At 37.3% G+C, this 25,818-nt stretch overlaps 2 protein-coding genes and 1 long non-coding RNA gene across 4 annotated transcripts; 1 reads left to right on the plus strand and 2 right to left on the minus strand.

Moving 5' to 3' along the window:
• Positions 1-429: 429 nt before the first annotated feature.
• Positions 430-11,286, minus strand: LOC141903621 (mitochondrial uncoupling protein 4-like). Its single transcript, XM_074791823.1, has 10 exons — positions 11,109-11,286; positions 10,572-10,679; positions 10,079-10,141; positions 9,490-9,574; positions 9,044-9,166; positions 8,350-8,462; positions 7,465-7,549; positions 7,228-7,317; positions 6,253-6,355; positions 430-3,438 (listed from the first exon to the last, which is right to left on the minus strand). The coding sequence occupies exons 1-10, from the start codon at positions 11,227-11,229 to the stop codon at positions 3,367-3,369; spliced, it is 963 nt and encodes a 320-aa protein (XP_074647924.1). The 5' UTR covers positions 11,230-11,286; the 3' UTR covers positions 430-3,366.
• A 37-nt stretch (positions 11,287-11,323) lies between these two features.
• Positions 11,324-17,711, plus strand: LOC141903613 (uncharacterized). Of its 2 annotated transcripts, none has more exons than XM_074791813.1 (10): positions 11,324-11,432; positions 11,827-11,961; positions 12,393-12,518; positions 12,834-12,953; positions 13,380-13,469; positions 13,579-13,650; positions 13,941-14,173; positions 14,633-14,902; positions 15,210-15,365; positions 15,793-17,711. In XM_074791813.1, the coding sequence occupies exons 2-10, from the start codon at positions 11,949-11,951 to the stop codon at positions 17,368-17,370; spliced, it is 2,658 nt and encodes an 885-aa protein (XP_074647914.1). In that variant the 5' UTR covers positions 11,324-11,432; positions 11,827-11,948; the 3' UTR covers positions 17,371-17,711. The 2 variants fall into 2 exon arrangements, with proteins under 2 accessions (XP_074647914.1, XP_074647915.1); XM_074791814.1 differs by having other exon boundaries at positions 11,372-11,490.
• A 1,168-nt stretch (positions 17,712-18,879) lies between these two features.
• On the minus strand, positions 18,880-24,904 carry LOC141904619 (uncharacterized). Its single transcript, XR_012619157.1, has 6 exons — positions 23,625-24,904; positions 22,946-23,103; positions 22,719-22,860; positions 22,496-22,633; positions 22,221-22,410; positions 18,880-21,921 (listed from the first exon to the last, which is right to left on the minus strand). It is a non-coding gene; the product is annotated as an uncharacterized LOC141904619 (long non-coding RNA).
• Between the last annotated feature and the right edge of the window lie 914 nt (positions 24,905-25,818).

Genomic DNA, 25,818 nt, shown 5'->3' on the forward strand with positions numbered 1-25,818 from the left:
CATCAGGTTTACAGATTGCTATTCAAGAATAGGTAGAGCCAAAAATTCACAGTCTTTACAGGGTCCCTACATATCAGTCATTCCTGGATATACCGAGTTTTTAAGGAGTAAATTTCATATTTCGGAGCACCACTTTCATATATTCCTCCTAAATCGGTACTGTTAATCTCTGTAAGCATTCAACTGTGGTTTTGTAAGCAAAATGTTTATCCCCAAATTCATTTTCTAATTTGGCAACCGCCTAATATGGTAAAAACAAATCCCATTTTTTCAAAATTCAAGTAGTTTCAGGCATCTTGCTTTTTTATGCCATCTCCACAACGAAATTGACGTTTCAAAACGATAAACAAACAAGTCGGTATTTAAAGCATTATAAGTTATTTCAATTATTTTTATTTTCTTTCAATAATCATAATTTAATCGGCATTTATTCATCATACATTATATATATATATATACATACATACAGATCTCGGGAAGATCACAGCGAAATACATACTACAATATTATAGTAGAAACTCCCGTTTAATACAATGAAATTCATCCGGGATTATGACGAAATACATTGAACGAAAAAGAAAGATGATGAAAGAAACAGTCGGTATATAATATATTGATACTTAGCCGCGATCACATAAGCATTTTAGGCCCGGACCAACTGTTCACACGGGTGCCAAATGGGACGTGCCTGTTTTGCCCCAAACAAAAACGTCGCACCAGGCCCGAGCCAAATTTTAGGATGGGTCAGATTATTGCGTGTGAATCGCAACTAGTTCTGGAAGTGACCGACTTCGCTTTGTTTAGTATCGAGTGAGTGGGTTTACATGTCGACGCTCTTTAATTTGGCAATTTGACTCAATCCTGGTCCGGACCAAATCATCTCCGCGTGATCGCGGCTACGTTTAGAAAAGCTACGAACCTATGGAATCACTATCATTTATATCATTCGAATTCATTGGAAAACATTATTAACCTTTTTACATTTTTTCATTCTTCATATAAAAATCAGTCACCCGATTTTTTTCAAAATTCATGCATGCGACAAACAGCGTTTACGATTGGATGACCGCGTTCACCGAGCCCCTTACGACATCAATCATTGCATTTGTGACTGATTTAATCTCGTAGTTAGTTGAGGAATGAATCCGGCGGCTCTCAGGGAGATTTATTGAGGCAGTCATCTATTCTGGACGAGTCACTATCGTACTCGAAATAACAAACATTTGCTATCACAAGATATAAATAAGGCTAAATCCTTATTGTTAAATTCTATCTACCGAATATATACACACATCATGTCGTTACATATCCTTAGCCTAGTCGAAAATTGAAAATAAACCTATTGAATATCAACGAGCTACGAGTATTTCCGTAGTAAATTCAATATTATGCTGAAAGGTTTTCAAAAATGAATGGAATGATAACTACCGGTATTTCACTATAATTTGTGTGCCTACAGCTGAGATCGAACTAGCATTTTTGTTCAGGGCTAATTATTGTTCACACAGGTTTCGACACTGGCCACATTTGGCCCAGCCAAAAACGTCGGACCAGCCCCCGGACGGGTAAAATTATACCGCGTGAAAGCTTAAGACATTCCGTGACTCAACTTGCTTGACACAGCATCATCTTAATAGTATTTAAGTTAGATTACTCCAAGGTGTGAGTGGTTTATGCGTGAACACACTCTAATTAGCAGGGGCCAGATTTGACTGAAGTCAGATCTGTGTCAGTTTTAGCGATCATCTGCATGCAACTAACCAGTACAAGGGAGCCCCGGTATAGGCCTACCCCAGAGTTCCAAACCACCAGTACTAAACCGAGGGGTGTAAATATATTCTACACATAAATGATAAGATTGACAAACTGTTTTAGATCTAAAACAGTTGAAATAGAATCAGTTTACAGAATTGCATTTCAACTCGAATCCGTAGAACTGGGTCCTGGTCAACTGGAGGACACTCGAGCTTTTGTTCGACTACAACCCAAAAAACAGAAAAAAAATCTCTAACAATTTCTAACCCGAGACAATGAGCTTTTTCTGCGATTTTCTTTTTAAAAAACACATCTCTCTTTCATTCGCATACAATCAACTCAGCTATGAGCAATACTGATAACACAGAGATTGGTTATAGTTAAACAACTATTTGCATTTTTAATCAAACCACAACACATTTGAGCCAGCTTGGTTTATTTAACCTACCAGTCAGTGTTAGCGGTCAGTCCATGAGATCATAATACACTATATATACACTAATATATCGATACAACTACAAATATGGCAACACACTAACCAACCCCCTGTCCTGACTCCCATTCAGAACAGGTAGAATTTGAGCTAGTACCCTGCTGGTAAAATTCCCCAGTTCCTGAGGATTCAATCATATTGAACCTCAAGTTTACTGTATATGAATTTGTCCCCCCAAGGCCCGAGTCCGATACAAGTCAAAATAGTGCACACTATTGTCACTGAACTGCACTATAATCGTATCCATATACACGAATACATGCACTATTTTCTGCTTTTATTTGACTCGGGTAAAATCGGCTTCCATGAAATTCATTCTTATCCTAAAATTTGTGTTACGAATAAATCATTACGAAAATACATTCGGAGAAAATGCTGCTGCCGTCTGACGTTGTTTTCAACTTGATTTTCAGTATTTTATGGACACACTATATCAAGAGTATATATATAATATACTACAATATACAATGACAACGATAAAACTGTGTAAAAAAATTCACATTCATTTCACAAAACTAAAATGCCCATTTATTCTCACATCAAGCACGAGGCCATTCATGAAGTTTACACACTCAAAATACAGATTTCTGACCCCCCTCCTTGTAGATGCATAGGTACTAAATGAATGGCCCGGCAACATTCTGTTCCCAGTTCAACAGTTGTAGGTCTAAGTTTGACTCCAGGGTTAAAACATAGAAAATCACATACTTTCAATAAAATATGAAACTAGGGCCAGTTCCATAGTTGAGACTTAAGTTCAAAAGCGTCTTAACTCACAAAACTGATTTCAAGTTCTTAGATTGGCTATAGAACTAAGACGGAATTAAATCTAAGCCATGACAATGGAACAGGCCCCAGAATTCTGATTTGACGACTGGCATCTCAATACACACTTCTATTAGTCTAAGCACTTAAACTTCATGGAACAATGATATATTGTTGTTGTCTTAAACTTTGATTTTGATCGCCAAAGTTCAAACGGTTTATAGTTCGAAAATGTGACACTACGCCATCATTCAAACTGACGAACAGCGAACATGCTCCGAACAGCGTCATACGCTAGCTCCAGTTTTGATGTTCGTTTTTGTTCGCCTCGCGGATGAGTTTCGTCGCGTTCGCTAAAACGAAGCGACGCCGGATATTTTACGAATTTCTTCATAACTCAACCAGAAAATCAAAGACCACGGAGCCTGAAAATATATGAAATAAAAACGTTACACGTTACTTTTAGCTCGCATTAATTTTAAAACATACTTCGTTTTGTAAGAAAATTTCGAGAAAAAATTTACTTCTTTAACAATTTAACAACTGAATTAATGAAGATATCAGATTGATTTAAGAGTATAACTTGTTTTTGAAACTGGACTCTGAAAGTGTATGTCACAGGCCGGTTTTATAGACACGGACTCATTTTCTCAGTCAAGAGTTCAAATCTGTTCGTTTTCAATAATTCAACTCTTATACAAGTCAAATTTCAACTCAGTCTTATAAAACCAGGCCAGAGTTTAATAACAATCCTGGTTCTATAAATATAGTTTCATAGCTTTAGGTTAGAATTTGACTAGGGTTGAAACATTAGATACGAACTCTAACATGATCTTTAGAAGTGGATCCCGCTCACTGGTATAAACTAATACTATTATAAAACCATACTCAAAGTTTGCGCAAGTACCCATTGAATTTTTCATTGACCCTGCTATTTCACAGCGTTCTTGATTTTTAAAAGCTGCACAAATATCTCGTTAACGTTACCAGAGAGTGAGCTCATAATATCAACATCAGAATTTGACAAATGCGTAGCTAGTAGCGGAAATGTCTACAAGAAAATATGGCATGTTATCCGAAGAAAGCTAGCGTGCCGTAAAAAAAGGATACTGCCGGATAAGTGCGAAAGAAACCGGTTGAATTATACCCGGTGAATGTTTTTATTCCGATTCCGATGCCAAGCGACAAGTTGAAATAACAGATCAAATATACGCAAAAATATTACGATATTCTATTATTATAAATACGGAGAAAAAACCGATAGCAAGAAGTTCATATCGGTTTTTTGATACATCCTCGAGTGGTATATAGAATCTGATACGGGTAATTCACTGGCGATTGCAACACATTGCAAGATGTTTCTTTCAACATTCAATCTACGAGGGGCATGTGAAGCAAACTGGTATTTGTAACAGCACTGAAAAGTGTGTAAAAGTACAGAACTCATAGCGAATAGTATTGAAATTAATATCAGGTGTAAGATTTTTGTCTTTCCTTTGAGCTACAATTTCTAGTCTAAAATCATCGAGTTTTCATATGAATCTTCTACCATTCGATCCTCCCCTGGCAGGGATTTGAACCTGATGGCATCGAAACCCTGCCACACTAGAACGTGCTCATATCCTTATTCAAGATTCATACATTCATTCGAAAGTAATGAAATGCATTAGATGTTTACATACCAACTATCGATTACCAACAACAACACAAATATTTTAAAAATCCAAAAAAGAGCCTCAATCTCTCCTTGAAAGTCAACAGTGTTTTTTGCTTTTGTCTTCGCATGCGTCTAAGAAGTTGCTCGCGATGTTTTCTGTAGCGTTTGTGTCGGTTGATGAGACAATAAATGCACATGTTTGCAGCATAGATTCGACATTAAATCAGCAAATCATTCCACTGGTTATGGTTAGAATAAAGACTTAAAACCATGACCTAACTCGATGTCTAGGACTCTATGAACACTTAAAGTTTCACTATTAGACCATGAAATTCGGTTGGAATCAAATACCACAAACTTCTTAAAAGATTAAAATGAAGGTTACTATGATTATATGACTATGAGCTTGAGTAGGGCTCCTAATATGAAAGCCATGGTTGAGAAAGCATATAATTCTTAGACACAAAACCGCATGAATTTCTTCTTTCATAAACAACAAAATCATACATGAAAACCTTCAAACTTCTTCTTGTCTTAATGAATTACTGATAGAGCTGTTACGTAGAAAACATACGGACACTAAGAGAAACATCATAACTGAAAACTGACAGATGCAATTAACAGAAAATACCTCGATTGCACCGGTCTGTGAATGGTGTACCCTTTCTACAAACATCCAAGGTAAAAAGGTTATTTTTGTGCAACTTTCCAGTATTTAGCGGTGTAGCAATTTATCTCCCTTATACAAATACCGACTTAGACAATCCCTTGGATAATCCCTCAGATAATCCCCCTGTGATCGCTCAAATCCCCCTGATTGCTGCAATAATTACATTTTTACAATCTACTGCATTAAGGTACATTATTATATACGTGAAAATTCACAAAATATCTTGAAGAATATGACCAAGAAATTAACCCAATATACATCGTAACATAACGTATACAGGTAGCGTTGTAATTGAAGATGAATTTATTTCTGTTGTGGTTTCGAGACGTGCAGCGGTGAAAGTGTCAGTCAGGTCGGAACGAACGTATTAAATCTATTACGGTTCACAGGTGTAGAACAGACTGTAGTGGGGCACACGTGAGGTTCAACAAAAATACAGCAGGTAAAATCTGTTGAGTTGATGTTGTTTATAGCGGAACGGTTGTTGCCGCATAGAATGTATTTACACCAACTTTCATAATACGCACAGAGGTTTTTTACTTCGAATGCAGCTAGTTCTACTGGTTATAACCGGGTATATGGTAGAATTATTAGTAATTCTACTTTAGAACGATGAACAATTTTGAAGAAGAAATTCTTCGCAAACTTTCAATCATTTTTCTTCTGATACATGAAGTTCCATTTTGGTTATTGACTCAATTCATTCATATTCACTAAAACAAAACCCAAAATCGGTGCTCATTATAAGTAGTTCAGTATGCTATGGATATTCCTGTATCCTACTGAATAAAGAAAACATAAATTTTGAAGTAAAGAATTTTAAAGATAGATGGAAAATAAATATTGAGTACAGTACATAGGTAGGCGAGGTCCGCAAGAAACGACACATAGGTGGAGTATAATATTTCTTACCATTCTACTCCAGGTGGGCAACCATCCTTTATATAACGCGAGAAAACCTTCAGACTTCACGGTTTTGAGGAGACAGTCTAACGATGATGTGTAGGTCACACCTCTGAAATCATGAACAACCACTAAATACATGAAAGATGATTTACAAACTGATAGGTCGAGAAAGAAGTCCAGCTATTTGCTCTGTATGCCTAGGAAATGAACCTATTTCAATTTTTAAGATAACATCTGTTGAACCCAGGTACCCCTAGAATCAAAGATAATAATCAGAAGCACTTTCTGACCAGTGTTTGCGGTAGGTTTATCAAGGCGCGCCTACAAAACTGACCCCCATCAATGACTCTAAAACCCTCGATGCAGTTTAACATGATGGTTAAATTGGCAACCGAATGCAGGATTATTTCTGATGTAGCTGATAATTACTGTATGATTGAATGTAAAACATTTAGCTTTCTGTACTTGATAACTGTCGAGATAACTGAATACACGAAAGAAGGAAGGGCAGTTTGAACTAAGTACATCACGCACAGCTCAGTATAAACGCCAATATTAATTCACAATCAGTTCAAGGACAAATACTGAAAATTGGCAAGCTTCGAAATGCAGCCAATTCCATCGATCTCAGGTCTGGATAAATAAATACAGTTACATGATGATCGGATATCAAACTAACCTTACGAATTTCTAAATCTTAAAAAGTGAAATTTATTTGGAAACTATTGAATCAGGGGGGCAGTTTCACAGAACAAAACTGAATGTTTCACTAGTCAAAATAACACTGTAATTGTATTTGTACAAATGCCAGTGAAATCATTCTGTAAAACCGGCAAAAATTGGGAACCAGTTCTACATGTATGGTGTATAAAAACCTTCATCATTCAATGTTACAATAATCATTTTTAAATTGCTGCGATTAAATACCGATTTAACCACAGGGAAACATGTTTCATTCTAATTAGAATCGATGCCACTTACTTGTATCCGTCTAAATGAGAATTCATAATTCTAGTTTTGATGACGTCAGCGGGTGTACTTAACGTGGCTGCGACGAGTCCAGAACAACAACTGAATTCAGAAATAAATGACCAGCTAAATTACGATCTTACCTCAAAAATTATATTTTACTTATACCCGGTATATTCATATCTCTGGATTGACAGAGATGCCATCTAGTGGACATATCGAATATTACAACTAGCAAAGCAACGTTACCTGGCAAGAAAATGTGTCATGTAGTTGTCTTTTAATTGAGTGTTCCGTAAAATGAAATGTTTTGCAGAATCGTACGTCGTAAGATCTGAAAATACATGAAGAATACGATTTTCCACCAAAAGTTTTTTTTTCAATGCGGCGCCTGGAGAACAAAATTTATTCGTAATTCAATGCTAAATATTAAAACATTTTCTTTTTTCTAATCCGAGCTCTATATTCGTCCCGATGCATTTCAAACTGTGCAGTACTCTGATAATAATCAATGACTTATGAATATTTCATTACATGATTTGGAGCTAGAGCTTCATGGCCGGGTGCATCGCATATCAAACTATCATCCATCTCGAGATATATAGCAGCAGTCACAGACGTTTTTAATGAAATAGAAATACCAGGATTTGCGTCAACAAGACTAGCGCCAGATGCATGTCGAAAACATAGAATAAACAATATCAGGGGTCAGATCGATAAATTCGTGGAATTTTCACATCCTCCAAAAATCCAGCATCCAGTTCCAAAGTTCTGAGTTTACCCTAGATTTAAAACATTGATTCTAACTCTAACTCATAACTGTGGAACTTGGCCCTGAATTTTCGACATTTTTTGTGGACCAGTCTGACCCCCTGCACACTTTTTAGAAATATATCCGTACCAAGCCGGATATATCGCAAAACAAGTTTTATCATTGATTATTATTAAAGAAGAGCAGTACAAATGGCTAATAGGATAATAAACTCTGGGAACAATATTAATTGGAATCAATACAGTGGTATTACCTACTCAATCATACAGCACAATATATAATTGTGTATATATATAGCAGAATAATATTGGATTTTATTGTTCTCACGTAAAAGCTTTACATCAATAAGTGACAATACTTACCGCCCATATTCACTAATGCTGCTCTTTTGACGTTCGGTGCCCAGCCTTTCCATAGCCCTCGATAGCCACTGTTACGAACGATCTTTTTGAAAGCGTGCAACGGACTCTTCACCCTTATAGAAAATACATTCATACAAGGAAAATTTTGAAATACAAGCACAGTAAAATTCACTGAGTGGACTGGATACAGATTTGAAAAGCAGGGAACAACTCAATAGCGATGGGACTACAGACTGCTCTAAATATTTTACCAACTGGGCTGGAAACTCAGTGACCTTAGAACTGATTTAAATATTTCACCGAGTTGACTGGATACAGAGTTGAGAATCACTCAAATATAGATTTACCCACTAAAGGAGTTTAACGAGTTGACTAGTACTTAGAGTTAGGAGTACTGGTAAATCTTTACATGAAGACTGCATTGAATGGGGAACTAGGAAAAATCAATAAGCACACATAAACAATCTGCCAATGCGATTTGATATCCTTTCAATCTGTACACAACAAATCCGTAATCTTCTAACTACATACGATATGTTAGCCTGCATACGGCACCATTCATGCACAAAAACCAGAAAGGGTGACAGATGTTTAATGTCTACACACAGTAAACTGTTACAGTTTGAATTTCTAGGAGAAACTCTCGATATCAAAACAGATTGTGTTAATTACGCCAGCAGCAGATTCAACTCACCGAGGTTTTTTGCCTTCCAATCGGCGTCTGCCTTCCATTTGTAGCTGAACTTTGATCAGATCGGTCGGACTGGCAAAGAATTGCGCGAGGCCCCCCGCAGTTAGACCACCGACTATTGCTTTCCTGAAAATTAAAAGTGTTTGGAAATATTTCACTAGAAATTAGAAATATGATCAGCTTGGTCCGGTTCCACAGTTGTGAATTAAGATTTAACTCGGAGTTAACTCATTGAAAAAACTCTTAACTCACAAATGTGGAACTGTGGGTCCAGACTTTCAAAACTGAACATCCACACTTCACACTACAAACACTGAATCTCTGAGGGGATCTTGCTGTGGATTGATACTTCATGAAGCCAATATCAACTATATGTAATTCAAAATTTTGAAATTTGAACTTATATCAAAATCTGGCCCCAGCTGCGTGAAAAATAATGTTTTACTCACCAAACTGGAAATGAACCATCTGGCTTTTTGCCCAGTATATCGTCACGTAAAACCTCGTAGAAGGCCATCCGACATCCCGTATATACTGAAACAACAAAACAACAATGTGTTACCACTCACCGAGAAAAACATGATTTTCATTCACAAACTTGTACAGATTTTTGACGCTGTATAAATTGTTTTTTTCACACATTGGTAACTGGGGTAGCTTGTGAGATTGGATGTGCGCAAAGTCATCGATATTGGTGCCTTTCGAAATAACAGTAACAATTGTGAATTATTTTTGCATTTTTTTGTCTGCAATTCAATTTCATGACACGTATATATTTTCTATCTAATAAATTTCATATATTTTTAAAACTGAGGGCGGAACTACACAGAACCCCAATAGAGGCCTTCCACTTGGCTGCTGGCTGGACCCCGCCCTTCCAATTTTCTTAAATCCACCCCTGTTAAGCTATTAGGATATAGTCGAAACGTTGAATAAACTACTAGCTTCTACTACTGTTTTTTCGATATTATTGTGGGATTCTCTCTATCTAAGCGATATGTAAATTTTCAAGTCGTCAATAGTTCGTTTTCTGGTTACCTATGTGTCTGTATATTGCTGGAGTAACACCTTGCCATAATCTAAGCGTTCCTTCTTCCCGAACTGAAAAAAAGGTTGGAAAACAAAAGTTCATCACATGTCGTAGGGCGTACGTGATGTACTCAATAATCACTGATAAAATAATGTTTCTTTTCGAAATGAAATCGAAAAACGACGTAAAAAGACTCGAATGTCAGATGTCGTTGATATTGCCACATCTTGTCACGGTACGGTCTGATCTTATCTCTCGTTGATAGGACTGTGATAAGAGGTCAATGACGTAAGTTTTGTGACAAATGTCAGACAAAACAACGAAGAAGTCTGATGGAAATTTTTCTACCTATTCCGAGTGCGGTATCTACCATGCCCCGATGAGGCCCGTTCGGTCTGATCTTATCTCTCGTTGATAGGACTGTGATAAGAGGTCAATGACATAAGTTTTGTGACAAATGTCAGACAAAACAACGAAGAAGTCTGATGGAAATTTTTTTACCTATTCCGAGTGCAGTATCTACCATGCCCCGATGAGGCCCGTGTTGTTTCGCGTATAATTCTCCCTGGACCTGCAGACGTGTTTTAGTCAAATCCAGAGGATACGTTACTGAAATATCGAATAGCATGAAATTATCGAAAATGATCAAAACGGGCATTCCGGTTTAAAAAATAGTTAAATAAATGACAGATCGAATAGGATGGATAGATTCCTGATTTAAGAAAACATAAAATAAAATTTAAAAAGTGCAATAAGGCTATATTATAAGAAAAAATAAAACGATTAAAAAAAACAAAAACCACCTTAAAACTTAGATCAATAATGGAGAGCCCTAATTTCGAGTTTGAATGGCTGCTTTACCTGTTTACAGCGAATGTCATTTTAATTTCAGCCCTTTGAATTGATAGTTAGGCCCTATTCAAAATAAGGAAACCCTTACACCAACTATTAATTAATACCCTTATATCAGAATGTCATTTGACATAGCAGCAGCAGAGATGAGATGAACCAAGTTTCTGAATGAAAGTTCATGCTTACCAGTCTCTGATACGGTTGCTGCTACACATGACAGCGCGTATTTTAAAGTGAATGCCCTCACTCGATCCTGTCTGGATACAGTAGCCGGTTTTCTGGGCTGTGACGATACGCTTAGAGCCATGGTTCACTTCACACACCGCTGTCAGTCAGTTACACAAGTTACACAGTAACACAGTTCTCTAAATAGTCAGCTGTTACGGATGGGACACCGGCGCGGAATCCCACCAGCCCGCTAGGCGGTGCTCTGGTAGATTCTGGGGCTAAATAAAATGAAATATTGTTAGAAACATAAAAACCAAGAACCGATGATTCTATTAGCTACCCGTAATTAGCAGTTGTGATGAATTCATCATCATGTTGAAACTTAACATGGTTAACCACTGTAAACTGCTTGGAAAAGATGTACCGTACCTCTAAACCCTGAAAATACAGTTTCTTGTGCACGCGCCCCACAGCCACATTCTCCTGACATTTTCTGCTTATTAATTCCTTCCCGAATTAATAGTCAGTAATCTGTTTGTGGTTTACTTTCACGATCAGATATTTTCACTCCTAGGATGCTGGGTCGAATCTTCCCCAGCCAGGTATCGTGACAAGCCCTGGCCCTGGTGCATCCGATTATAAAGGCTCACCACTGAAAAGCTTTCCTATTTGTTCTGGCGCCATAATGAATTACTTTTGTTCTTTGACTGGATGAATGACAATTTCTATTTTTCAGAATTTGGATTCGAGCCCTAGTTGCTTCGCAACGCAGTTTTTCTTCATGCTGTTGACATTCGGTAAACATTTCATCAATAATTTCTCGGGATTGTGAGATATTTCTGTCAAAGCGTATCAAACATGTATCATTTAGGTAAGTGAAACTGACTTGTGATACCAGAAATGAGTTAATCACAGTTAAATCAGTGGTACTGACTACATAAAATGATGGAGGCTTCATATCTATTGATATCTTTGTTTCCATAATCTCTGTTGCTATACAGGCGCCCTATGACTCCTTGATTCATTAAAAACCCCATCTAAGCTGATTTGTAAGGTCACTGTTGTGTTATAACAACAGTGAGTTGAGTTCATTTTGGTAGTAAATTCCTGATATCAGTCTGAAAATGACCAGCGCCGATGTGTAGCAGAAATCAGACATCGATGTTCAATCTGTTTTACACTGTAGGCCAAAGGTCTTCGAAAAAGTCTTCTTTTACTCGATTAGTTGAATCTAAGAAAAGAAAAGTACTACCAACGTTCAGTGAAACAGATTGAAATAGAATTCATTGTTATTTAATTCAGAAGTGACTGGTGCTTCTATAAAACAGTGTTTGAAATCGTATCCTGATTTATTGGATGAGTTTGTGATTCTTGCTGACCGGGATACGTGGAAGAGATGGGTTGAAAAACGACAGAATTCGATACCAGGTATTATCAGAAAAATCAATATATCGATCTCCTTCAGAATCGATGAAGTGTGGCCCTATCCCAAACTCTATTCGAACAAAATAAGATCAGGACGATTGTGATACAGTCAAACCAGCTTTAATTCTGATCAGTTAAACCCGGATTTTAGTATGATCAATCTATGGACATGTGTAAAATATGATGTTTAATCCAGATTTCTCATTAACTGGATGAATTTCGTCAGGCCCATATGATCTAAATCAACACCGGTTTGACTATAAAACAAATCAATTTTCATGACCTTAAAACATGTTTTTTGTTGCGTTTTTCTAAAAGGTTTTGAAAACAGCAATGAAATACTAGTTAATGGTGTTGCTCGTCCAAAGATACAATCGGTCTGGTCTCAGAATGAAAATTGCAATTCCGATGGACAGTTCAACAATGCAAATACTACAGGTAACAAAATAGCTTTACACCAGGGGTAGACTTACACATGAACAATGAAACAAAGAGGGCATATACATAGCTGAAAAGAGCAGAGAGAGAGCGCCGAGCCAAAACGATTCCGAGAGATTTAGAGATCCCAGTGCATTTTCAAGGCACGTTGAGCGAAATTAAAGAAAATAGTTGCGGAATCTTGTGCATCGGACTGTTTATTTATCATTTGTGGGTGGAAACAGTACCCTGAAAAAAAATTACCATGGTATTTTCAAAAGGGCACAGTTGAATTGCGACTGGAGCACGTGTCTGGATCCGCCCTCATTCGCTGCCAGTTGATTAGTATTTAAAACTGTAAATCGATTATTCCCAGAAGTTGATCTGTAACTGTGATATCACTGAATGTCAAAAAATTAAGAATATTTTCGATATATTGCTTACCAGATGAAGATATCAATCCAAATGTGATCAAAACTGAAGTGTCACAATCTATTGAAAATTTAGATGAAGATGAATTTGATGATTTCGAAGAAAGTAAGTGCCAGTACTCGGGGTTCAATATTCTCACGCATATCCCGGTTATTAATTTATTTCTTTGTTTGTTTTCGTATCGGTTTCTGAGTTTTGTTTTTATCTATTTCAGTTTCCGCCGATGAATTCGATGATGAAGAGCTTCAAAAGGCGATACTGCCACTCGGTGATATAAAATTATCAGGTAAATATGTCGCCTTTGCCTTTGAGTTAGAGCTCTATTGATTTTGACTACGTCAAACTTTACATTATAAGGAACCAGTGTCGGCCAGCTGATGAATGGATAATTTAGAAAATTTGATAATTTCCTGACTTAATTGGTACGGAATTGGAAACAGTTAGCTGCAATTAAAGATCTATTGAAAAGTCAAATACGTCCATAACTTGGCACCCACTTGCCTCACCAACCTTTTAACAATTTACAAACCATCAGTCGGAACACTTGTTACGATCTGGTTACGATCTTCATTTCAGATCGAGAGAAAGCCAAACTTCGTCTGTACAAGTGTAAGGTTTGCTCGGAGAAATTTTCGTATAAATCGAGTTTATTGGAGCACCGTGTGACTCATTCGAAATTTCAACGACCGCACAAGTGCGACGTCTGTCTAAAAGCATTCCGGTTTAAACAGAATTTAAACAGCCACAAACAACGCATGCATTCGTCTGATACACCGTTAGAATGTCTGGAGTGCGGAAAAACATTTAAAGTAAGTTATTTTGATTTTGAAATTGTTTCATCTATGCTCAGCTTTTTGCTATCCTGCCCTGAGTCATGCGAACAATGAATACAATCAGGACAATTGCCCCCAGGTTAACAATTTAAACTTACTTTTGAGCTAAAATGTTTTCATGAATTTGAACCCTGATCTGCTTAGGTAACAGTCATTAACAATTGCAGGTTATTACTCAATGTTTCCTTTGATTTGGCAAATAAATTACAACCATGAGAAAGCATAGAAAATGGGGGGAGGCAGTTGTCTGGGAATTATGTTTTGACAAGACATTGAAAAATGTGGAGGGGCAATAGTTCTAGAAGGCAGTTGTTAAGGGGTATAGTACAATCCTATAATTTGTGAAAGTCAAATAAGTACAGCAGCGTATATTCATAATATCTACACTTCAATGTAATTCCTTTGAAAAATGAATGTCTGTGACTATGGTTTTAGATGATCGAAGATCTGCGTCTGCACCAGCGTATACACACCGGCTTGAAACCGTTCACGTGCGAAGTTTGTAAGAAGACGTTTCGACAGAAGGCGCACCTGAAATACCACGAACGTACGCACACCGGCGTTAAACCTTATAACTGCCCCGTCTGCCAGCGAGCGTTCGCGTACAAGTGCGCGTTGACCGCCCACATGCGTATACACACCGGACAAAAACCATACCACTGCAATCAGTGCGATAAATCATTCCGGGAAAAATGTAAATTGATCGTAAGTACAAAAAACATGAAGCCATCAGTCTCTTTTCAATCAGGGTTCATGGTTTTGAATCTCGATGGTTAAAGGTCATTGGTTTCTCTTGATCTAGGATTTATGACTTTGACTCCTGATGGTGAAGGCCATCAGTCACTGCTTTCTCATCAATCTTGATGAGATTCTTGATGAATATCAAGAATCATCAATCAACCTCCTGCGTAAACAATATCCTGAATGAGGGAAAAAACAATATCTATTTATGATTCTTGATATTTGATAAGTAAACTTTTTAAGAAGATTTGTTTTTCTGTTTTGTCTGTAGGTTCATCAGAGATGTCACTCTGGCGAGCGTCCATACGTTTGTGAGATTTGTGGCAAGACATTCGCGCAAGCGGGGAACCTTCGATCTCACAAACTCACTCACAGCCAAGTGAAAGCTTACAAATGTCAAAGTTGTGAGATGAGATTCACTCAGTTGGTAAGAAATTGATCAATTCTTGTGATTCATACTTCAACGAATTCGAATTATCAACTTTTCTGGAAGATGCCAGGATAAAATCTTTTAATCGATCAAATAATGATAGTAATAATGATAATTGATTATCTAACATCTCTTTAAATTCATGAACTGATCTCAAAGCTGAAATGTTCTTGGAATTTCTTAATCAATCAAATAACGATGATTATACCAATTATTCAAATGAGCTTTTCAATAAAACGATGCCAATGCTCTTTACAAAATATGTTTCTAAAAAGTAAGGTCATAAAATTCTTTGAATCGGTGAAATGCTTTGAAATCGCAGAACAATCATTTGTCCACGAGATCTGAGGCAAGTGGAGTCTATTATAGTAGCCTTTATCAAATAAGGAGGTAATTGAATAATTTGTTTATTTATTTTTTTCAGTCGGGTCTGAAATATCACAGTCGCATTCACTCGGGTGAAAAACCGTTTCAGTGCCAGATCTGCGACAAATCGTTCCGCAACAGTTCGACGCTGAAAATACACATGCGTTGGCATAACGACGAAAAACCGTATCATTGCGACGACTGCGGCAAGTCGTTCCGTCAACTCTGCCATCTTCGAAGCCACCAGCGCCAACACAAAGGCGAAAAGAACTACGCGTGCGAGGTGTGCGCGAAGAAATTCACGAATCCGCTTTATGTGAAAGTGCACATGCGTATTCACACCGGGGAACGTCCGTACGCGTGCGAGACATGCGGAGAGAAATTCAGATATCTGAAAAAGATGCAAGAACATAAAAAACTGAAACACGATCCGTTGAAAACCGAGTCTGAAGCGGACCGGGCGAAAATCGCGTCCGGTAAGAGCGGCGTTATCGAAACTGCGAATAAAAAGAAACCGATTCGGAAAATGAAAAAAGAGACTGCGAATAAAACACGTCGAAATAATAATCCGGAAGAAACGCCGAGGAGAAAGAGGACTCCGACTGCTAAGGCGATTGAAACAGCCGAGATTACTCCGAGTTCTGCGAAAACGAAAACAGCATCCTCCGCGAAAAAGACTCCCGGCAACAACGGTGCAAAAACTACTAAAAAACCTACCCCCGCCACTGTGAAAGCAGGTAAAATAACTCCCGGTGATAAATCTGCGAAAATGACTAAAGAAACTCCCCCCGCTGCGAAGGGGGGAAAGAAAACTTCCGATTCATCGGTTACTTTGATGAAAATGTATCACTGTGATATTTGCGCGAAGGTTTATGGTCGTAAAGGTCACTTCGATAATCACATGCGAACACACGAATCAGCCGGTGAAGCTCGTGCAGAGCAAACTACCGCCGATCGAAAGACTCCACAGAAAACGACGAAAGCTAATCAAAAGAAATCATCTTCACCGAAGAAAAGGAAAAGTAAAGTTATCAAAGTTGCGATCGTTCGTGGGAATAAGAACGACTCGTTGACCGAGCCGACCACGACCACCGCCGCAGGTGAGGTCCCTCGTGAAGAACCGGCGTCCGGTGTGGTTAAAACCGAACCAGTGTTTCTGTGCGGTTTATGTCCAGAGAGTTTTGTCACGGAAACGGAATTCGAACATCACGTTCGAACGCACGGCGCCGTTCTGTTCGAGTGTAACGCGTGCGCTCGCACCTACAACACGTTGTTCGATTTACAACAACATCATTTAGAACACGCGGCTGTGATACACGCAACCGAGGTTGTATGTTCACCCGAGATGGATGCGTGTTGGGGCTGTTCGTCGTGCGACGCTAAATACCCGTCATACGACGAGCTACAGCGCCACCACTCCGAATACCACGGTCAGGTTATCGCGCAGGTCGCTGCCGATCTGCAGCCCGTTGTTGCCTCGGCAATTCAAGAAAATTCCATCGGAGACGTAGGAACAACTGAGGATAATATGACCAATTTAGGAAATGGAGTTACTCATACTATAGTACAAGTTAGCAGTTCTTGTTTGAACAATGACTTATCGACTTTTGTTTTGAACGCCACAGACTTTAACTAGATTTAAATGCAGGGCTACCAACCCTTCCTGATTTTCAGAACCAGGTTTTTTGTTGCTATAGGGGGTCATTCATTTATTACGTACGCATTAAGGGAGGGGGAGGGGGTCAGTGCAATTGCGTACTGTAATGCCTAATGTATATGAAAAAATGGCCCATTTTGCGTATAGAGGGGGAGGGGGGAGTTGAAAATTTCAAATTTTATGCGAACGTAAAAAATGATCCCTAGATATGATTTTATGTTAAATCTACAAGCAATTATCTAACGTAGGTTAAATGTTGACTATTAAAGTTTTTTTTAATGTCTAATCAAGTTTTTGAGTCAAAAGAATATTCATGTATATTCAAATCATGATTAAGTATTTTAGTGGGTGCATATTTTAATAATCCCATATGATGAAACGTTTGGTATTGAATAAATTTAGACAGGCTTTAAAGACTTAAGATTAAATTTTAATCTAATTTTTTTGGTCGATCATGATCTCGGGTGAGGAAGAGTCCATTGCTGAAGTAAGGAGTCCTTAAGTCACATATTGGGTTAGATTTGTATCGATGGTCCGACAGACGTGCGCCCCACAAGACTCGCTGCGATGCAATCTGTGCGTGTACTGTATATGAAAAGCGTGCCTCATGTGGTGGCCTAGTTAAAAGTTTTCCAGGAAACTGCATCCGATTCAACTGCCAGGGTTTGTAAATGATTCACGGACCGGCCGTGAAAAGCAGTGAATTTAATAGAAGGGCAGTGAAATGGGGGTGTTATTAAAACTACACACTACTAAAACTAAGACCTATGCACTTAGAGGTGTAAGAACTATGCTTGACTAAAACGAAGTCCGATGAGCTATTGCACTCATTAGAAATCATCACTAGGGGTGCCATCTATCTGTGTATTCAACCACCTCTGCTAATAAGTGTAAGCAATACCAGATATAAACAAATGCATGTGAAACGTAAATTGGTCGGTTTTCTCTGGTGCATATAGTCATTTTATTTAGTAGTGCTTCGTTATACAAATAGTATCACTTGTTGCTTAACGAATGACAAATTTTAAAATCATATTTATTCTCATACAACAATTATACAAAATGCCAGGATTGCTCGAGGCAACGTAAGCTCCTCAAACACGTGGACTTTCAAAAAACAACTAGTCCAACCACCATAGGCGTATAAACTATAAATGAATGTTTATACGCCCCTTGGTCCAAACATAGACTCTAAAACAAAAAAGTCTATGGCACAACCATGGACTCAATTGTCCATGGCCCCCGCACTAAAACCAGAGATAAACCTGGCCAAATACTCTGGAAAGCGTAGGATTAATCACTCTGATTTACATTCTTTACATCATTTTATTTTCACATATCAAATTATTAACTTTAAGCTTATTTTCTCAAATTTTAATAGCAATTTTATTTCTATTACTATGTATGAAATTGTACTAACTTTAAAATCACAAAAGTTACATGCAAGGTATTTATAAGTCTTTATATATGATACATTTCCACAACAGCCGATTCATACAATTTGCATCAATGGGAATATAACAAAAATACACAAAGAGTTGTAAACTTTGATCCATAAAACACCGAAAAAAGGACTAGTCTGAAAGTCTAAGATTATGAATTGTCTAGATTATGAATTTGACAATTCATGAGGTCAATATAACCGACACTTTGTTATATTTCATAAAATATGAATCTACCATCATCAACTTTTCAAATGACATTGAGATTGAGGACATCTTAATTAACATTAAACCTACAAATTCACTCACTCTGGAAAGCGTAAGGTTAACTAATTAATCTTAATTATTACAAGGAAACTAAAAACATTGCCAAATTTTCCTCGTCTTTAAGAGATTTCTTCAAACATTATATTATCAACTACTTTTTCACAAATTTTACATTTGAAACAAAGCAGGGTCTGATTTAAGCACTAGTCCGAAGTATATTTTCATTAGGGCATGAAGGTTATCATAATCACTCATCCACCGGGCTTGTGTAATTCTGTCTCAAAGCTTTTATCCCACTCGATGCAAGGGATTATTGTGTCACAATCGCACTATTCATGTAGAGCAAGTTGATTTTTGAGGGGGCAAGTGATATTACATATATGCTTGCCCCAAGGTCAAGTGGCATTTATTCCTCAGATCAAACCCTGCAAACTATTATAAAGGTTTTTCTTCGTGATAATTTAAGATAAATCAAGTATTTTCAAATAAATATGGTTTGATTGACGAAGCTGCGCTAACTTCTTAATTGTTTTATTCAACTTGATAGTAGATATAAATACAACTCTATATAAAGATCAGAAATTCTTCTTGTCCAGATATTACAGGCCCCGCACAGACGCGGTTAAACTGATAATCAAAACAAAGCTAGGACAATTATTCTATGCTCTCGCTATTTTCGACAGGGCCTTGAATAGATCAGTATTTTATGAACCACTGAAAAGCACCAAAGTGAAATTTTTGCTATAGAACTTAACAACTGAAAAGTTTTAACATGAATGATGAAAATGTACATCGTTTTATTCACGCAACAATAATATCTTAACCGAGGAATCGTCATGCAAGTTCCTAATTTACAAACACGCGGACTGTGTTACAATAACAATCTCCAACATAAAAGCATTAAAACTAAGAGATGAGAAACTCAGATTCACTCTGGAACTCTTAGTATCAATTAATCATTACTTTCACTAGAAAACTAGAATTTTGCTTACTTTGCCTTGTCTTAAAGATTTCCAAACACCTTGACATTACATACTAAGTATTCTGACGTTTTTCCTGGCAGCTTCATCATAACTATACAATCGGTAACTAATCAATAACGTCGATAACTTAAGTATATAGCTGTTTTAAATTCTTTCTAAAAAGTAAAATGTATGTACCAGATTTTAGATAGCGAGTCTTACCCATGTATAACAATAAACAGTCACAGCAGTGATTGAGCGCGGCTAGTTGAAAGGACGGGTCGATCTTTCATCACAGTTATTCAAAGCATTCTATCATATCAGATATCTTTTTAAATGTTTTTTCGATTTAGTAAAGGTTTATGGTTATTTGTTTTGTTCATTACAATAACTGAGTTGATAGAATGCTTTGAATAACAACAGAAAAGATCTCGGGTTTTCGCTATACTTAGGGAAGGTTGTTCGATAGATGAAGAACCTTGTTGATAAATATTTGAAAAAATGCCTTTTCATGTAAATAGAATATTAATTTGTTTTTTGTTTGTATTGTTGTTTATTCTATTTATTATTTATTGGTTTTTTTTAGAATTAATTTATGTACTTGTAGTTTGTAGTTATTTATCATTCATACTTCTCTATTTACAACTGCAGGCATTTTTTCACTGTAAAGTTCTGGGCCCATTTTAAGAAAGCACTACTGATTCACTGCCACTCCTTAATAATCATTATACACCCGATTGGAAGCTAAATGATTATTCACGAGAGCCATCTCGTGATATGGATTTACCCATTACAATAAAAGAAGTTCAAACAGCTATAAACAATGTTAAAACGTTAAAAATTAGTCTTAGCTATAACTTTATGCCTAGTTATTCCTAGATTTACCTCTCGAATGTAAATAATGGTCTCCTTTCAGATAAAGGTTAAGTTTTCAAGTACGTAGATATGATCATCAGATTGATGAAGGTTTAAATCGAAATCTACGATTCGTTTCAAATTTTTCAAATTGGTTACCTTCGAAAATATCAATGCCATCAAATTTGTACATCTACTATTCAGCAAATAGTTAATATTTGTACGTCAACACTGGTCTAATGTTATGTTCTATGTTTCCTAACTATGTGATATCTACACGGACAAATAGCCACAGTTGACTATGTTTAACTATGGTAAGTTGAAAGATTAAACTCACAATTCATATTGAAACTATATCTCAGTTTAGGAGTTAACTCAACAAGACCTACGAGTCAAAACTAGGCACTCAACACGACCATTTACCCCTAGTGACTAACTTAACTTGACTTATCTATCAACCATGGATCGAAGACCAATATCTTGAATTAATGGAGCTTAGCTTTTATTAGACTCTCACATTGCATAAACATTATCAAATAGTTTCCTTGAAAACACTATATTATCCATCAGACTGGTTTGAAAAAGGTGATAAGCAAAAAAATCAATACTTTACTACAGAAGTCTGCTATTGTCTTCGCCGCTCCTGGATTTCAGTGTTTATAACATGCACTATTATCTATGCTGCTCCTAATAAGATACACTATAGTCTTTGCTTCTTTTAAAGCAGTGTTTATTCTGAATCGGTGTTTATGAGATTCCATTAGCTTTGTCGCTTGAATCAGTGGTTTATAAGATTCACTATTGTCTCTGCTGCTCCTGATATTTAATGTTTTATAGAAATAAACCACCGATTGTAGAAGAATCCATCATTGAGTGATTAATCCGTTGCTGGATCCTCAACTTTTCATCTGGGCTTCTGCAGTTTTCATCAGCAAATGGGTCGATCAGTATTCATCTACTTGTGAGTGTCTTCTTCAGGCCAATTTTTCCGAGATGTAGTTTGGCTGAAACAAAGTGAAGAAAGCAAAACATTTCAGACAGATTTATCATAATTTACGTGTCATTTCAAATTACAAGCCACCCTGTTTTTCACAAAGTAAAATTCATTGACGTCAATTGCTGATTTAAACCCCAATAATTAATTGCAGTAGTAGGACTAGTTCATCACTGTTTAAGACTAGTGAAGATAAAAGTTCAGCAATGTGGACCGGTAAATAGACTTTGATGATAGCCACTTATTAAATGATATTCATATGAGGACTGAAATTTCTATATACAGGTAATTTCATGTATATCAACTTACCTTTAAAGATTGCTGGGTTCAGTTCTGGTCTTTTCTGTGCACCGTTCCAGTTTGTAGATTTTGGATTGGTTGATGCAATTGGTTGATGCATTTGATTCAAGCTTGGATTGTTCAGTGGGCTGAGCTTATCTGTAGATATTTGATGAGTCATTGATTTAAAGCTGGGCAGTTTCATATAGATAGGATTTAGCTGAAATGAGCAAACAAAGATATGCTGTAATGACAAAATATTTCATTTAGAATTTATCGAAATAATTCCATGTATATCCAGTTACCTTTTATGCTTGGGTCGTTATCGGCGATTATCTTATTAGTTTGTTAGTTAGTTGGCCTCATCTGTGCACTGTTCCAGTTGGTCGATTTGGACAAGTAGTTGATCTCAAGCTGGGTTTTTTCTTATAGTTGAAATTCAGCTGCAATGATTAAAAGAAGATATCCTGTAATGACAAAATATTTCATTTAGAATTTATCGAAATAATTCCATGTATATCAAGTTACCTTTTATGATTGCTTGGTTATCGGCGATTATCCTTTTAGTTAGTTAGTTAGTTAGTTGGCCTCATCTATTCGCTGTTCCAGTTGGTCGTTTTTGGACGAGTAGTTGATCTCAAACTGGGTTTTTCTCATAGTTGAAATTTAGCTGCAATGATTAAAAGAAGATATCCCGTAATGACAAAATTTTTCATTTAGAATTTATCGAAATAATTTCATGTATATCAAGTTACCTTTAATGATTGCTTGGTTCGTAATCGGCGTGGATCATCTTAAGTTTGTTTGTTGATAAGTTGGATTCTTGTTGGCCTCATCTGTGCGCTGTTACAGTTGGTCGATTTTTGACGAGTAGTTGATCTCAAACTGGGTTTTTCTCATAGTTGAAATTTAGCTGCAATGATTAAAAGAAGATATCCCGTAATGACAAAATATTTCATTTAGAATTTATAATAATTTCCATAAATAATATACCTAGAATAGCCTACTCGGTTATATTCGTAACACCGAACAAATTATAAGCGAACATACGATTCCTAGAAGAGTTTCCATCCGATTGAACTTTTATATATTTCAATTCCAAGTATGCAAATTCACATGTATGAAAACGTGCCATTACTTAGTGCTAAAAAGCAGGGTTTTTACGTGTTTTTCAAGAATAAGTCCCCTAAAAATAACTTGATCACTATGAAATTTTTGTGGGCTCGAGAATTCATTATAAGCCAAACCATGACACCAAAAATCAACACTATTGGTTCAACAGCCAATGTTTATGCCTTGTTGACACACCGGTACTCTATTCATTTAAAATGAAAACTGCTTCTCCAGCCCATTTGCATAGGCAAACCTACAGTTCGCCAAAAATCAACTTACATTTCAAGTTTGCTGGGTTCAGTTTATCAAATATCAAATTACCTTTTATGATGGCTGGGTTCATTATCGGAGGATCTCCTTAGTTGGTTGGTTGAGTTTCATCCAAATTGGCCCCTTCTGTGCACTGTTCTGATGAGCTCTCGTTTGACTTTTTGAGTTGGTGTCCCTTACGATCGTGACACACCTGCCAGGAGCGAAACAGGCAGGAATCGAAGTACAGATATAGTTGTGTGATCGTCGGTCGATTTTTCATCATTTTTTTCGACAATTTTACAATATTTGGTCTTTTTTTCATACAAGTAGTCCGAAAGTTTACAAGGTTAATAATTTTGTCTAATTTATACATTTCTTTGGTCTTTTTTTTCATGTAGTCCGAAAGTTTACAAGGATGAAGATAATTTTGTCTAATATTTTTTTCGAAATCAAAGTACAGATATAGTTGCGTGATCGTCAGTCGATTTTACATCATTTTTTTCGGAATCGAAGTACTTCTTTGTCTTCTTGGGTTTCGTCGAAGCTGAAATTGAGTAAAAGAAAAACATTTTGTAGTCACACATTTCTACATCATTAATCCTAATTTATATGTGAATCAACTTAACTTTCAAGATTGCGGAGTTCACTATTCTTTTTTCGGCATCTTCTGTAGTCGCTTTCTACCATCGTCTTCTTCAACTTCTTGGGAGTCCTGAAATGAAAAAAAGAGAAGAGCGATGAAAACCTGGTACGGAACAAAACAATGTTCGAAAGCTTTTCAGCTCTCCGTTGCCGGTCACATGCCGAGAACACCAGACAATGAGCCAGCCAGGAATATACTGCCCTCTACACGCCCTCACACAGAACGCGAAAACCAGAATGACAACGCCTCACATTCCCCATCTAACCGCAAGGTGTACTGGGCGACGTCAGTAACTGACAAACCTGTAAGATTGCACGAAACACAAATAGCGCAGTACAACCAGCTTGACCGGGTTGAGATTCAGGATCTCAACTAGCACTCAAAAGCGTGACAAGAGACTTCATCCACTGACCGAGGTTGTCACAAGGACACAATGAAACTAGCACTCACAAGCCGACAAGAGACTTCATCCACTGACCGGGGTTGTCACAAGGACACAATGAAAACTAGCACTCAAACTAGAAATCAAAGAGCGTGACAGTAGAATCATCCCTCAGTCGACTCAGAATACCAGAAACAAAGAGCGTGACAGTAGAATCATCCCTCATCCGGGCGGTCACAATGACACAATGAATGCTAGTAGCGTGACAATCCAGTATAACCACTCCATTTGTATCCCGCGCAATCCCACAGATATGCCCGTCATTGACATCACTCAGCACACTTTGTAGATAGGTGGAGGCAATGAGGCCTCGTCATCCTGTTATTCTTGTTCCATATGAGAGCGTGTAGAGGGCAGAATTTCCTGACCGACTCTTTGTCTGACATCCTCGACACGTGACCGGCGAAGGAGAGCTGACGCTTTCGGACATTAGTTTTGTTCCAGCAAACGTTAAAATTCGACAGAGAAATCGGCCCTGAAAAATAAAACGGTTTAATTGCTGAAAAATAGAACGGATTAATAAACACGGAACAGTACAGGACAGCACGGAGACGAACAGTAACACATAAAACATAAAGACGTCGTTCCTCAGGAAGCAGGAACAGGAGCGGGAGCGCAGCGAAAATCGCCAGGAGGAGAATCCACGGTAGCATGTTCACAGTGTGAGTGTGCAGAGGTGAATGGCCTATGCTTGTGTACACCGTAGTCAGCCGGTGACGTATTCAATGGCGCGTATGATTATGAATGATATCAACAACTCTGAAAAGCCGCAATTGTGTCTCTATTGTTGAATGGATTATTGAGAGCTTATAGAAGTTGAATGAAAAGGTTCTACTGCCCGGTTGAATACACGCCAGTAGCCAGCTGAACAATATCGTGGAACTTTAATAAGGCCATAAAAATAAATTTCTAACCATGGATATAGTTAATCTTAAGTTACTATAAAACAATAATTTTGAAGCGAGACCTCACACGGCAGCTCGCGCCATTTTGCAGAGCTTCTCTGGACCTGTGGTGACAGGTCTGCATTATTAAACTGATGAAATGAAGGAAAACTTTAATTTTTTTGGTCTCATTATAGTAATGAGTATAACATCAATTGCTTACCATAGATAGATTAAATCTTAAGTTACTATAAAACAATAATTTTGAAGCGAGACCTCAGCTCACACGGCGGC

This window comes from Tubulanus polymorphus, chromosome 4 (assembly GCF_964204645.1).
Source record: "Tubulanus polymorphus chromosome 4, tnTubPoly1.2, whole genome shotgun sequence".
Lineage (NCBI taxonomy): Eukaryota > Metazoa > Nemertea > Palaeonemertea > Tubulaniformes > Tubulanidae > Tubulanus > Tubulanus polymorphus.

Bases quoted from the DNA above. Each gene is read 5' to 3' on its own strand.
- LOC141903621 (XM_074791823.1), bottom strand. From the start codon at position 11,229: ATGGCTCTAAGCGTATCGTCACAGCCCAGAAAACCGGCTACTGTATCC. The intron at 9,575-10,078 runs GTAACCAGAAAA...TTGTTGTTTCAG, and splicing joins AGCAATATACAGACACATAG to TATATACGGGATGTCGGATG. The intron at 8,463-9,043 runs GTGAGTTGAATC...ATTTTCTATAAG, and splicing joins TTGGAAGGCAAAAAACCTCG to GGTGAAGAGTCCGTTGCACG.
- LOC141903613 (XM_074791813.1), top strand. The intron at 14,174-14,632 runs GTAAGTTATTTT...CTATGGTTTTAG, and splicing joins AGTGCGGAAAAACATTTAAA to ATGATCGAAGATCTGCGTCT. The intron at 15,366-15,792 runs GTAAGAAATTGA...TATTTTTTTCAG, and splicing joins AGATGAGATTCACTCAGTTG to TCGGGTCTGAAATATCACAG.